The sequence below is a fragment of the Petromyzon marinus genome, chromosome 47, assembly GCF_048934315.1.
Source record: "Petromyzon marinus isolate PM22_M1 ecotype Great Lakes invasive population chromosome 47, UKy_Petmar_22M1.pri1.0, whole genome shotgun sequence".
Taxonomy (NCBI): domain Eukaryota; kingdom Metazoa; phylum Chordata; class Hyperoartia; order Petromyzontiformes; family Petromyzontidae; genus Petromyzon; species Petromyzon marinus.
The window spans coordinates 4,636,957-4,651,971 of record NC_133713.1 but is presented as its reverse complement, the minus strand read 5'-3'; the positions used below and the strand labels follow the sequence as shown (position 1 = coordinate 4,651,971).

The window sequence follows — 15,015 nt, the reverse complement described above, 5'->3', positions numbered from 1 at the left end:
TCGCTGCCAAATAACAGCGGCGAGTAATTTGAACGGGTCCTGTGGGGGCTCCCCGTAGGTCTACTCGGCCTTAAAAACGAGTACCCGTTGCGATGTGTGAACATACGCACCGGGGAGACAAAGGCGGCCTGGCGTGGTGTTGGCCACCCACCCACCCCCTTCGTGTGCTGTGCGTGCCTTCATAGATGCTCGCTAACGGCACTTGCCCCGACAGTCTGTTAAAAGGCCACACAGGGGAACTTTGCCTTTGCGAAGGGAGGTAACGTTTCTATGACATCGCCACACGTCAATATAAATGCCGAGAATATTAATATGCGGGACAATATTAACCGCAGCAGAGGTTATTATTATTGTTATATTATTGATTTCACGGGTATTTGTGGCTCCTCCTCGCGCTACCAGTCGTCCTCTCTCTCTCTCTCCCCCCCCGGAGAGTGAGCGACTACTGTGTTGCGTTACAACTTGACGTTTATCATTTTTATCTACATTATATAAGCCTCATATCAATTCATTACAACTATCTAAACAATGTTAAAACTATTAAACTTTTTGGTATTTTATTTTAGCAGATAAGGCCCACTGAGCTATGAAGCTCTTTTTCAGAAGCGACCTGGTTAAAGATAGTAGCCCGACGAAGCGGCTTATCACGTGGACATTTATAGGAGCAGCGAAATATTCTGAACGCGTGATGTTGATTCTAAATGCGGAGGGAAAACCGGAGAACCCGGAGAAAAATCCACGCAAACCACGGGCAGATCGAACATTCAAACTCCAAATATACAGCAGGCATCGGGGGTCGGGATTGAACCCTCGACTTCCTTGCATACCTGGTGAGGCATATATAATCTCGCCACCGCGTCGTCTGATATATCAACTTAATAGACATACATGGACATGTGATGCGAAAAAAAGAGACTCAGTATACACGTGGGTCCGACTGGGAACATTCGAGGTACCACAAGATGCCAGGGGAAGACAGCGAATGAAGTCACAGAAGCAATTTAAACAACTGGGATGCAATTGGGAGGAGAGAATCCGATGCAGAGTTTCTGAGTAAATATCACGGACAGAGCTGATTTGAAGGAAGGCAACGATCGCCGACGTCTTGAGAAAGGACACGGCTCATGGAGAGATAGAGACTAACATTGCCCATCGACTACAATTGCCTATAGACTATCACAATCTTTCTTTTGACTGGAGGAATCCAATTAGCGATGGAGCTCTTTCTCACAGATTTCCAGTAGGGGCGGGTCAGCAAGTTTCAACAACAATACTAAAAGAAACAGTTCCCATCGACTAAAATTGCCCATAGACTAACAGTTCCAAAAGACTAACATTGCCCATAGACTAACATTACCCATAGACTGACATTATCCATATACTAACATTGCCCATAGACTAACATTACCCATAGACCAGACACGGGCAAAGTACGGCCCCCGGGCCGTATACGGCCCGTTGGGCTTTTTAATCCGGCCCGCCGAACTTGTCCAAATATTATTATTATTATTAAATTAAATTTTACCTTTCTCCTGTAATGCCCCCATTTCCCCATTAGATGGCGCACTTTGACCGGGAGTGTGGTAATTGGTTTGGGCGCAGGCCTCAGATGTTTTCATGATGTTTGATCAGTCACATTACGACATGTTTTTGTATTGTTCATGTTCGTGCAATTTGTTCAACTGCCTTGCAAATAAATGCTTCGCTACCTGTTGAAGGCCAAATCCTTTCATGTAATGATTTTTACACGTCATTTATGTTAGTTCACACAAACACTCCATCCATCTGTTCCTGGCCCGGCCCCTCTGTCAAATTTTAGAACCCATTGTGGCCCGCGAGTCAAAAAATGTGCCCACCCCTGCCATAGACTGACATTATCCATATACTAACATTGCCCATAGACTAACATTGCCCATAGACTGGTATTGCCCATTGACTTGGTCAAGAGTGAGATACATGAACTAGCCGAGATGTAACTTAGTGCCCAGTCATTGCAGTCCCAAGCAAATTAAGTGAGCTAGCCAGGAGGACGATGGGGCAACGCGCAAACGACGGGCGAGGCAAATCGAGGCTGGGGGCTCGGTGTCGATGCGAGCATCACAAACAATGGGGGCACGCGCCGCAGCGATTAGCCAATCAGGTGGCGAGACATCAACACGTGTGCGCCTGGTGCCTCGGGAGCAACGGTTGAAGGCGCGCTGGGGATAAAAGCGGGACCGCGTGCTGTGCGTGAACTCCATCAATAATTGCTTTGGTTCTTCGTTTACGTTATATCTGTTAATTATTTGCAGTTACAGTAGACTTTTTGAGTGTTCCTGCCCACTCGTAAGATTTCTCGTAAATTTATTAAAGGCCCACGCGTTTCTGCGGCAGTCTGGAACGTTCTTCCTTCCAATATTAGGAAGCCACTGGAGCTATGCACTTTTAAATAATCTAGATTGACAAACTAATGTCTTTAGAACTGATTTTTGTGTTGAGTTTGTTGTTCTTCTCAACTCACTATACGATCATACATGTTAACTCACTCTACGATCACGCATGTCAACTCATTGTATGATCATGCATGTCAACTCACTGTACGATCATGCATATTAACGCAATGTACGGTCATGCATGTTAACTCACTGTATGGTCATGCATGCTAACTTCCTGTTCAGACACGCATGTAACTCACTGTACGGTCATTAATGTCAACTCATTCACTGTAGATCATGCATGTCAACTCACTGCACGGTCATGCATGTCAACTCACTGTAGATCATGCATGTCAACTCACTGTACGATCATGTATGTCAACTCACTGCACGGTCATGCATGTCAACTTATGGGCTATGAAGACGGTCCACTGCCTAAAACGTCACGCGTTACATTATCCATTTTAAAGCCACAGCAGTTTTTACGAATGCCTTTTTTGTGTGGTTGGTTAATCGTGCTTGGTCACCAGCTGTCCACGCAGCAGCGTCACCAATACATCAATGATTGTTATGATAGTCATTGTCGTCATCACGATCCATGGGCAGATAGCCCCCACTGCACATTATCGTCATTTATTTCCACTTTGGGGCCATCCATTTAGTACGTGCGCAAAAATCTGTCAAAACTTGACCCCTCCCCCCCCCCTCCCTGTAAACACGCGTACTTTTTACCCCCCATCCCACTTGAGTACGAACGCCTGACGCACCACCCCCCCTCCCCCCCCGAATCCCATAGAACGGACGATATTTCATCCACGCAGAAATGATCAAGGATTAATAATATTGTAGTGGATTCAACTGAGTCGCAGACGTACTCTTTGGAGGCAACACATTTGTTGATACCAACACAAAGAGGTAACTGCCCCTTTACCAGATAACAACCTACGGTGGTGGACCACCAGGCTAACTACACTAATCACACCGTAATTAGCTACGTAACCACCAGGCTAACTACACTAATTACACTGTAACTAGCTACATAACCACCAGGCTAACTTTTACACTAATTACACCGTAACTAGCTACGTGACCACCAGGCTAACTACACTAATTACACCGTAACTAGCTATGTAACCACCAGGCTAACTACACTAATTACACCGTAACTAGCTACGTGACCACCAGGCTAACTACACTAATTACACCATAACTAGCTACGTCACCACCAGGCTAACTGCACTAATTACACCGTAACTAGCTACGTAACCACCAGGCTAACTACACTAATTACACCATAACTAGCTACGTAACCACCAGGCTAACTACCCTAATCACACCGTAATTAGCTACGTAACTACCAGGCTAACTACACTAATTACACTGTAACTAGCTACGTAACCACCAAGCTAACTACACTAATCACACCGTAATTAGCTACATAATCACCAGGCTACTACGCTAATTACACTCTAACTAGCTACGTAACCACCAGGCTAACTACACTTATCACACCGTAATTAGCTACGTAACCACCAAGGTTAACTACACTAATTACACTGTAACTAGCTACGTAACCACCAGGCTAACTACACTAATCACACCGTAATTAGCTACGTAACCACCAGGGTAACTACACTAATCACACCGTAATTAGCTACGTAACCACCAGGGTAACTACACTAATCACACCGTAATTAGCTACGTAACCACCAGGCTAACTACACTAATTACACTGTAACTAGCTACGTAACCACCAGGCTAACTACACTAATCATACCGTAATTAGCTACGTAACCACCAGGCTAACCGCACTAATTACACCGTAACTAGCTACGTAACCACCCGGCTAACTAAACTAATTACACTGGGAGTAGCTTCAATGGACAGGACCCCGTCTTGGGTCCAGGTTCACGTGTTGGTGACTCTTCTTGGACGTCGAACTTAGATCTTCAAGATGACAACAGCAACGCTGAACTTAGGTCCCTCTGGGGACCCGGCTTATATCCTCACTGGTTGTGGCTGGCCCCACCCTTGGCCACGACCACCTTCTCGAATCCTCGAGCAGGATCTCGCCCAACACGTGACCACCCCTAGCCCCCACATGGGGCCCCTGTGTAGACTTTATCCGTCAAGTGCCTTCCAGGGTCAACCAGAGTGCCTTGACCTACATTAACCCCATTCACGGCCGGTACCCTCACACAGTGACATCTACAATGTCACTACACACGTGATGTCCGTGATGTGAGTACATTGCACGCCGTGCCTTGCTAGAGCCAGCATTACCCAGTGACATCCACAATGTCGCTACATACGTGATATCCGCGATGGAAGTACATCACACGCCGTGCCTCTCTAGGGCTGGCACCACACAGTAACATCCGCGATGTCACTACATCACGCCCCCCCCCCCCCCCTTCATTGCATTCAGCCGTCCCGGCTGTCAACTCCCCCTAAAAATGAACCAAGTGAATAAAAGTGACTTAAATGCTATGTGTGCCCCAACAATAACAATTACCAATTAAATATCCAAGCCCACCTATACAATATATACACTACCTACAAATGTGCATTAAAAACGGGGAAAAGGGTGTAAGTACAGAACAACAACATGAGAAAAAATGCAGTAGACCACGAACGCTCGGAATCCCCGACATCACCAACATCTCCCACCCTCACCGTGTAACAACACCCGCAAGCACAATAAAGGCTAGGTTCAGCCAATAGCCGATAAGGCCTACAAAGTGTGACAACTAACTGACGGTGTGGGAGTGTGTGTGCATGGGGATCACGAAAACCAAAGAGTTTTTGATTGAGCCCTTGTGGCCGGGCCTCCAGGGGAGGTGGGCTCGCTCTCCCTGGAGGTTCTGGGGGGAATATGCAAATGTCCCGTTGAACCTGGCTCATGAAGAGCAGTAGGCCGGGTTTATGGGTTCTCCTCTCCCGAATCCAGTGGAGACGGCACAGGCGGCGGCTTGGGGGACATCAGGCGCGCGGCACCTGAGGATGGGATCACACGACTCCGCTGAGGACCAACCTCAGTGGGCACACACCTCAACTCGCCGGACACATCTGACACTCGGCCCCTGTGGTGTGGAGATGGAACGAACTCGTGCGGAGCAATGAAAGGCTTGAGGCGTGAAGGATGTACAAACCAACTCCGCCGCCCCAAGCGGATCTGGACAAACTGTGGTCGAACGACCCCGAATCACATCAACCGGCCCTCTCCAGGGTTTGAACAATTTGGGCGACGTACCCACCGGTACCTGTGGACAGTGCAAGAAGGATCTGTTTTCAGGTGCCCACTCATGTGCAGAAGCATGGAAACCCCTAAGCCGCTCATTAGCCAATTGGCGCAAATTGGAATATACCTTGGAAGCTTCCCATGCTTCGGAAAGCTTTTGAAGGGTGAAGCGCAAGGAGTCAGAAATTTTAGATTTCGCCTTGTTGAATGTGGCTTGTAACTGAACATCAATCGGGGGGTAGTGTTATCTTCCGTACATAATAAAAAAAACGGTGAGTAGCTGGTGGATGCATGAGGGACCATCCTATATGCAGATAGGACTCTGGGAATATGCACATCCCAGTCGAGTTGGGACTCGCTGACCTGATGGCTCAACATGGAGGTCAGAGTCCTGTGCAGCGGTTCACCCATGCCATCTGTCTGCGGGTGGTACAGTGACATGCGTACTTTATTTGTTCCCAACAAATCGCACACCTCTCACAACAATTTTGAAGAACATTTTTTGCCCTGATCGGTCAGAAGACGTTCGGGAGCACCCTTGTCCATTGAGGAACGCCTGAGTAATCGTCGCCGCCGACTGGTTGGGGAGCGGCCAGGCCACGGGCCATCATGAAAAATATTCGACTCCCACTAGCAAGTACTTATTCCCACGAGGGGTAGTGGGAAATGGACCAATGATGTCCAGAGTAACTCGTTCATTTATCGATTGCAATGGTGGACAACAGGGTTTCGCCGGTGGCTTCCGCTGCACGCACTGCACACACCCCTTTCAACAAATTAGCGACATCCTCAGCCAGGCCAGGCCAGAAAAAGTCCAACTTAAGTGTGGCCAACGTCTTATGCAGACCCAGGTGCATCAGGCGATCGTGTACTGACCAAATGACCTTACCCCGCAGGGCAGTGGGCACAACAATGTTATAACGGCGCAACCCTCCATCCCAATGCATGAGCAATCCGCCTCTAAGAATGACAGAGGCGACACCTTGTTGATCCTCGCCCCCACCAGTCTCTCTGAAACGGCATCACAATTTAAGCAGGGAAGCGTCCTCAACCTGGAGTCGCCCCCATTCTTCGTGGTCCAGCCCTATGACGGCGTCACGCACCACCAAACCCTCGGCCACCTCAGATGTTACAACCTCGGCCGACGCCGCAAGGGGAGGGGGCGAGGGCTCGTTGGGCGGCTTACAGCGCCCGGAGCACCCGCCGCTCGTTGGTAATCACAACAGGGCGTCAGCGTTCGTGCGACGGGAGCCTTTGAGATAGGTAACCTTAAAGGAGTAGTCCTGGAGGACCTCCAACCAGCGTGAAAGTTGTCCAGATGGTTGATCAACACGCAGCGCGTACTGTAGCACTCAACGCCATTGACAACTTGGGACAGAACAGCTCCAATTCTGGTGTTATTAGCGTCTGTTTCAAGGACGAATGGCAAGTAAAAGTCGAGGTAGCGGAGGGGAGGGGCGTTCACCAAGCCATCCCGGAGCGCAACAAATGCGGCCTCCTCCTCATCCCCCCAATAGAATTTATTACCCTTTACCGTCAAGGCATGGAGAGGTTTAGCAATGGTGGCGAACCTGGCGACAAAATGGCGTAAATAGGATGCGAATCCTTTGAAACTGTGCACCTCTCCCACCAACGTGGGGGTCGGCCAAGTTCGAACACACGCAGTTTTGTCTGGGCCAGTCGCAATACCTGATTCACTTACTACGTGGCCAAGATACAGAACCGATTTCTGGAGGAAGTGACACGTCTGTGGTTTCAATTTCAGGTTGGCCGCACGCATTTTGAGAAAGACAGCGCGTAGCCGTTCCAGGTGTTTGACAAACGTACGGCTGAAAACGATAACATTGTTGAGATATAGCAAGCATGAGTCCCACTGGAGACCAGCCAGAACCAGTTCCATTAATTACTGGAACGTAGCCGGCGCGGATTGAAGACCCATCGGAAGCCGATTGAATTCTAACAAGCTTTGTGGTGTACGAAAAGCTGTTTCGGGCTTATGGGCTTTGTCTAGCGGCAACTGCCAGAACCCGGATTGGAGATCAAGTGTGGAAAAGAACCGCGCTCCTGCTAGAGCATCCAGTGAGTCATCCATTCGAGGTAGAGGGTACGCATCAGCAACAGAGACCTTATTAAGCTTACGGAAGTCAACACAAAAGCGCAAGCTACCATCGTGCTTTTTAACAAGTACAATTGGGGCTCCCCATGGGCTGGTGGACGGTGAAATAATGTCGGTAGGGATACTGCCGGATGGGAGCGGCATCACCCGTATCAATGTGATGACTCAAATGCGTAGTGCGGCAAATATCAAATATCCCTTTGCTAAAAACATCCGAAAATTTGCGCAAAAGCGCCATCCATTTCCCCCTCTGGACCTCGGACAATTCCGCATCCTCTGAACAAGGCTTATCCATCCACCCCTCATCAGGATTCTGGTGCGGCCGCGTATTCGAAGCGGCACCCACGTTGCCAAAGATACTTCCCTCATGAAGCAATGGCGACGCATGAGCTAGCACGGTACCTTCCTGGATGACCGACGTGTCTAACCCTGCGTTAATAACCTGAATGAAGGGTTCCTGATTGTTGGATACCAAGGTCTGTGCCCCTATTCACGTCAGTCCACGACTGGCTTTATTAGAAGGTCCCAAAAGGATGCCTCCCCCCATCGCCCCCTGGTCTAGCGGCTTTCGCAATTGTAGGGGGACCAACATTTGCGTGCCGGAGGGAATCTTAACCATCCTACGTGCAAGCGCTTGCACGGTAGCGTTAGCTGTGCATGAGCGAGTGGGAGAAGGCAAGAATGCCATTCGACGGCCGGATGGTAATTCCAGGCACCCTTGGTCAATCAAAATTTTCAGGGGCATCCTTCCCAGAAAATCAGTCCCGAGCAAGCAAGGAACAGCAAGGGACGTTGAAACAAGAACCTGTCCCATCAATTTAACATCCGCAATGCACACCTCCACTGTTATTCTCCAAATAAGGCCCAATGAGCTGCTGTTTGCGGCGAAGCACGGAGCTTCGACAGGGCATAAGGAACGACATTTAGGGGGCAAGATATTATTAATAAACTCTGAAATGATGGTCGCTGAAGCACCGGTGTCAACGAGCATCCTAATTTCCACCCCTTCTATCAATCCAATAACAGCGGGCGAACCTGCGGTCGCGGCCACCACTCGATGGGCCAGCTCCGACCACTGACCCGGTCAGAGCAGCCAGCCGGCCCGATAAAAATCAAAATCCTCCCGCACCGATGCACGACTGGCACGGAAACCGAACACACTAGATAAGTGAGGTGGATTCAGGGGCCGATTGTAGAATGTGTTGCGACTCTTCTTAGGGTGCAGTAGAGCGAAGGAATAGTCGGGCGGATGATGGCGGCGGTCCGGTGAGGCGTCAATCGTGGTACGCGGCAGCCTGACAAGACGTGCCCTGGCAGACCGCACCTGTGCACACGACGGGGCTGCTCCCGGGATGAGGAGATGTCGTCCCCTCACCCGCCTCTGCTCTGGGTCGATGCGCAGGCTGGGATGGGCTCCACATCTTCAGGTGTATCCGACGCCTCATGGGGTGCGGTACATGCCGCCAACCCCTTGTGCCATTGCAAGAGCTATTGAGCCTGAATGCATCTTGCAACCTTGATGGATGAAAGATCGTCGTTGTCTACAGCTGGCAGGACGATGTTGAGGGCCTTAGCCAAACCCAGCAGTCTCTCGAGAACCAACGAGTCGACTCCGTCGTGGTCCATCCTCGGAAAGGTAGCCATCGCTCGCGTCAAAAGTGTGCTACGGAAGGCGAGGGGCATCTCGGTTTCCCCTCTCTTTCGCGTAGCGAACTTGTGGCGCACGTTGGACGGTGGCTCGTAAATTGCCGCCAATTGGTTGAAGGTTTGAGTCAGCGTGGCCCTCTCCGACGGCGGGATGATAAGAAACACCGCCAGGGCATCGTCATAAAGGGTGGCGGGCAGTGCTCTCAGTGCCTCCGCCTCCATCCACCCCGCCAAGTCGGCGTTCGTCATGAACCGCCGCTTCAAGGTCACCCAGTCGCCTCCGGCGGCTGTAAAATCTTTCACAAAGGGAAGTCGTCACCGGAGAAATGGAATGTCCATCGGCGATTTCGACACAGCTTCGGATTTGGCAGGCCTGCGCTCCGCTCTTCCGAGAAGATGGCGGCTGCAAGCGCAGGTTGTGCCACAGAGGTTCCCCCTTGGCGGGAAATGGCAGTGGGAACTTTATCCCCGCATTGCTCCCTTTACCACCACTGGCTCAGCGGGGTGGAGCTCCGTGAGGATGGACGCCGTGGCTAGGAAGAGCTCTGCCAGCGCGGGCGTGTGCTGCCTGGAGCTCCCTCCCCGCCGGTAGTGAGCTGTCGCGTGCCCGGTCGGTGCTCTTCTCCGCCGGCATCGCTTTGCCTCCATCTTCTGGGGTCGCCATCCCCGGGGCTGTTTGCGGGATGTGATCTTCATCTTCGTCGTCCGACATCCTGGTACGTATTCTGCAGCGCGTAGACTAAACGCCTAGCTAAGTAAAATAGCGTTTGGCCACTTCCCACACCAGTTGTAGTGGAGTCAACTGAGTCGCAGACGTACTCTTTGGAGGCAACATATTTATTGATACCAACACAAAGAGGTAATTGCCCTTTCACCAGATAACAACCTATGGTGGTGGACCACCAGGCTAACTACACTAATTACACTGGGAGTAGCTACAACGGACAGCACTCTGGCTTGAGTCCAGGTCCACGTGTTGGTGACTGTTCTCGGATGTAGATCAGAGGTGGGCAAATTTTTTGACTCGCGGGCCACAATGGGTTCTAAAATTTGACAGAGGGGCCGGGCCAGGAACAGATGGATGGAGTGTTTGTGTAAACTAATATAAATGACGTGTAAAAATCATTACATGAAAAGATTTGGCCTTTAACAGGTAGCAAAGCATTTATTTGCAAGGCAATTTAACAAATTGCATGAACATGAACAATACAAAAACATGTCATAACTCCCGGTCAAAGTGCGCCATCTAATGGGGGAAATGGGGGCATTACAGGAGAAGGGGAAAATTTAATTTAATAATAATAATATTTGGACAAGCTCGGGGGGCCGGATTAAAAAGCCCAACGGGCCATATATAGCCCGGGGGCCATACTTTGCCCATGTCTGACGTAGATCGTAGATCTTCAGGATAACAATAGCAACACTGAACCACGGTCCCTCTGGGGACCCGGTTTATATCCTCACTGGTCGTGGCTGGGCCTGTCCTTGGCCATGACCGCCTTCTCAAATCCTCTAGCAGGATCTCGCCCAACACGTGACCACCCTTCGCCCCCACTTGGGGCCCCTGTGTAGACTTTACCCATCACATGCCTTCCACGGTCAACCAGAGTGCCTTGACCTACATTAACCCCATTCACGGCCGGCACCCTCACACCCCCTCCTGTAGGGGACAGCACTGCACGCCGAGCGTGATGTCACTCAGCGTTCTCTATCAGCGCTCACCGAGCCCCTCTAGGGCTGGTACTACACCCACATGTACGGGGTGTCCGCGATGGCAATGCCTCGCTAGAGCCGGCATTACCCAGTGACATCTACGATGTCGCTACATACGTCATGTCCACGATGTAAGTACATCGCACGCCGTACCTCGCTAGAGCCGGCATTACCCAGTGACATCTACGATGTCGCTACATACGTCATGTCCGCGATGTCAATACATCACACGCCGTGCCTCGCTAGAGCCGGCATTACCCAGTGACATCCGTGATGTCACTATGTGGTGCCGTGATGTCACTACAATATGAACGTATTTAAGCAAACAGATAGTCCACCGCCAGACTATCTAACTCATTTGAAGGCCAATGTAGACAAATTATCATTATCGAAGCTTCACCCCCCCCCCTCCGTTTCCTATGCATACGTGCATTGTCAGTAGACCCCCCCCATACGCAAGCGTACGCGTTTGGGTTAACCCCCCCTCCCCCCTCCATGCGTACGTATTCAATGGATGGCCCCTGTCCTCTCTGTCTCGTACTGCCAATCTGCTCAAGTAGTGGCCACATCTTTCTGGCATCAATCTCTCTGTGTAGTCGTCAAGCTGTTCTCTGTGAGGTCTTCCTCTCTTTCTGGTTCCTTACATTTTTCCCGACAACGCACTTTTTAACAATCCTGTTGTTGACCACACTACATAGTGCCAGTTTCCTTCTAATCACTGCCCTCATCATCACCAGGTTTGTCTTCTTCTGTGTGAAACCTTTTTCTTACTTCTACGTTGGTCATTCTTTGGGTCCAACTGCAATAGTTATTGTAGTTATTGTTACGTGGCAATGGGAGCATTCGAGTGCAGCCTTGTCAACTGCGTAATGCGGCCGAGTACCACGGTGGCGAGATGTTTACTACCTTGCCTGGTATGCAAGAGGTCGTGGGTTCGATATCGACCTTGAAGCCTGCTGTCTATTTGTAGTTTGTTTGTCTCTCCTTCTGGCTTTTCTCTCCACATTTAGAATCATTATCACGCGTTTAGACTATCTGGCTGCTATGAATTGGCACGCGATAAGCCACTTCGTTGCGCTATTATTTGTGGCCAGGTTGCTTTGAAAAAGAGCCAAACAGCTCAGTGGGCCTTCACTGGTAATAAAAAAAGGTTATTTTTAGTTTAGTTATCACACAACACACGCAGGGTTGAGCGTCACCACCAACTCTCGTGAAAGTCGTGTGAGGCTGCTCTCCTACTCCCTTACATATGACGGGCAGATCTCTGATTGGTGATTTTGTCGTGTGTCCGATATTATTATAGAGGCGCCACAGTGGCAAGATGTTTACTACCTCACCTGGTATGCAGGATATCGTGGGTTCGATCCTGATCCTAACGCCTGATGTATATTTGGAGTTTGCATGTTCTTTCTCTCTCCCCCGTGGTCGCGTGGAGTTTTCCTCCACGTTTAGAATCAACATGCATTCAGAGCGGTGTTTTTCATTGCACGGCCCGCGGGTCACTGGCGGGCCCTGGTGGCCTATAGTGCGACAATACCCCCCTCATCATCATAGTCATCGTGCTGCTGTCAAACCACCAATGGTTTCAAACGTGTGGCAGCCCTCGCATTGGTGTCTTATCGACGAAAGTTGCCACTCTCTGAAAATTTGTGAAGAACACTGTCCTAGAGTATTTGGCTGCTATGCATTTCCACGTGATGATAACCCACTTCGTTTGGCCATGATTTATGGCCAGTTGCGCTTCTGAAAAAAGAGTTACATAGCTTAGTGGGGCCTTATCTGGTCAAATAAAAATAGTGTAATTCGTTTTAGTTGCATTGTACTACAGCGCCCCGTGTCCCCCTTGACAGGGCCTTCAGCTAAGGATGCCACCACCATCCACGCGCTCTCCATCCACGTCAAGTCGCAGAGGCACTGCGAGCAGGAGGCGTTCGGCAAGGCGAAGCTGAGAGACGTCGTCGAGCAGACGAGGGACGCGGCCGCGATGCCGGCCGAGCTGCCCCTTGCCCTCGGCCAGACGCCACGGGCCCACCCCGGGCGCGCCAAGCCGTACGGCCACGCCGCCGGGGCGGGCGCCGCATTCCCCAAGCACAGCGGCGACAAGCGCGGCCAGGGCGCGCCGCCGGAACTTCTCGGCGGCGTGAACCAGGAGGAGGAGGAGGAGGAGATGGCAAGGAAAGGATGCGAGCTGGCCAAGGAGGAGCGCGACCCCTATGCGGTGGAGGCGGCGGCGGCGGCGGCCACGTCGCTGGATGCGGACGAGGCGGAGGAGGGCGAGGCGAAGTGCGCCAAGGAGCGGGACGAGGGCCACGCGCTGTCGGCTGGCAGCGACGGCGAGGAAGGGCTCATGAAGCGCAAGCAGCGGCGCTACCGGACCACATTCACGAGCTACCAGCTCGAGGAGCTGGAGCGCGCCTTCCAGAAGACGCACTACCCCGACGTGTTCACCAGGTACGGTGGGGCTCATCGTGCCATTGTTTGGGCAGAGCACTGTCTTGCCTGGTATACAGGAGCGCGTGAGATTTATCCTGACCCTGACGCCTGCTGTATATTTGTCGTTTGCTGGTCTCTGTCTCTCTCTCTGGCCCCATAGTTGCATGGATTTTTCTCCGGATCCTCCGGTTTTCCCTCTTCATTTAGGATCGACGTGCGTTTAGAGTATTTGGCCGCCATACATTTCCACGTGACAAGCCACTTCGTTGAGCCATCATGCATGGCCAGGTCGCTTCTGGAAAAGAGCTACACAGCTCGGTGGGCCTTACCTGGTGAAATAAAAATAGTTTATAGTTTAGATATTGTGTAGTGCCCCCCCCCTCCCTTACCTGCCCCCTGCTTCGTCCTTCTGGCCCACGTGGTTCTCTGTTGATGCGTGATGCGCAGCGAACGCGCTATCACACGCTGAGTAGCAAACGAACTGAGCAAGGCAGTGGCGGTCGGGCAGTGGCGGTCGAGCAGTGGCGTCGAATCATCAAACTCGCCACGCCTGGTCACGGCTATTGCCTTATAGCCAGATGGCATACGTTATAACATCACACTCATTACACACAAAGCGCTTGCTGCAAATGAACCACAACACCTCGCTGATCTCGTCAAGGAGCATAAACCACCATCACGCGAACACCGGTCATCCTCGCAGCAGCGGCGTTTGGCTGGCCATCAAACGAAGGCGATGGTCACCGCATCGCGCGCTTTCAGATGCGCTTCTGCGCTCTTCCAATATCAGGAAGCCACTGGAGCTATGCACTTTTAAATCATCATTTAGATTTCTTGAGAACTGATTTTTGTGTTTAGTTTGTTGTCCTTCCCCGCGCCTCCGATTAGCACGGTTGGCTACATACGGTGCGAAAAAAGTTAAACATACAGATAAATGCATCTTGTTAGCTGATGTTTCAGGCAGGGGCCGTCCTTAAGAGCAGAGAAGTTGCGTTGTTTTAGTATTAAATGTGAGTGTTATTGTTGATGACGACACGGTAGTTTGTACGCACAGCGTTGTTGAAGCAAATTCGCGTAGGTTTTCCGTTCAATCAATGAATGTTGATTTTGTTACAAGTGTAGTGAGTCCAACTGAGTCGCAGAAGTTTCTCTTTAGAGGCAACACATTTATTGTAACATCAACACGTTAACACAAAGGGGTAACTGCCCCTTCACCGGATACAGCCTTGGGTGGTGACCACCCAGCTAACTACTCTATACGTAGGAGTTACAGCTACGACGGGTCAGACCCTCGCTCGGGTCCCTGACCACGTGTTGATGCCTCGTAGGATGTAGAGCTTCCAGCGTGTAGACGTGGAGCTTCCAACTTGTAGAACGAAGTGACCCCGGTCCCTCTCAGAGACCCACCTTATATCCTCCCGGATCGGGGCCAGGTCCGCCCTCGGCCCCGC

The 15,015-nt window shown here is 50.9% G+C and overlaps 1 protein-coding gene across 1 annotated transcript in view; it reads left to right on the top strand.

Annotated features, from left to right (window-relative positions):
• Nucleotides 1-15,015, top strand: part of LOC116952453 (uncharacterized) — a 75,690-nt gene that overhangs the window by 16,733 nt on the left and 43,942 nt on the right. Inside the window, exon 2 of the mRNA XM_032971814.2 lies at nucleotides 12,982-13,582. Within this exon, the coding sequence (XP_032827705.2) occupies nucleotides 12,982-13,582 (601 nt within the window). The remainder of the gene's footprint in view (nucleotides 1-12,981; nucleotides 13,583-15,015) is intronic.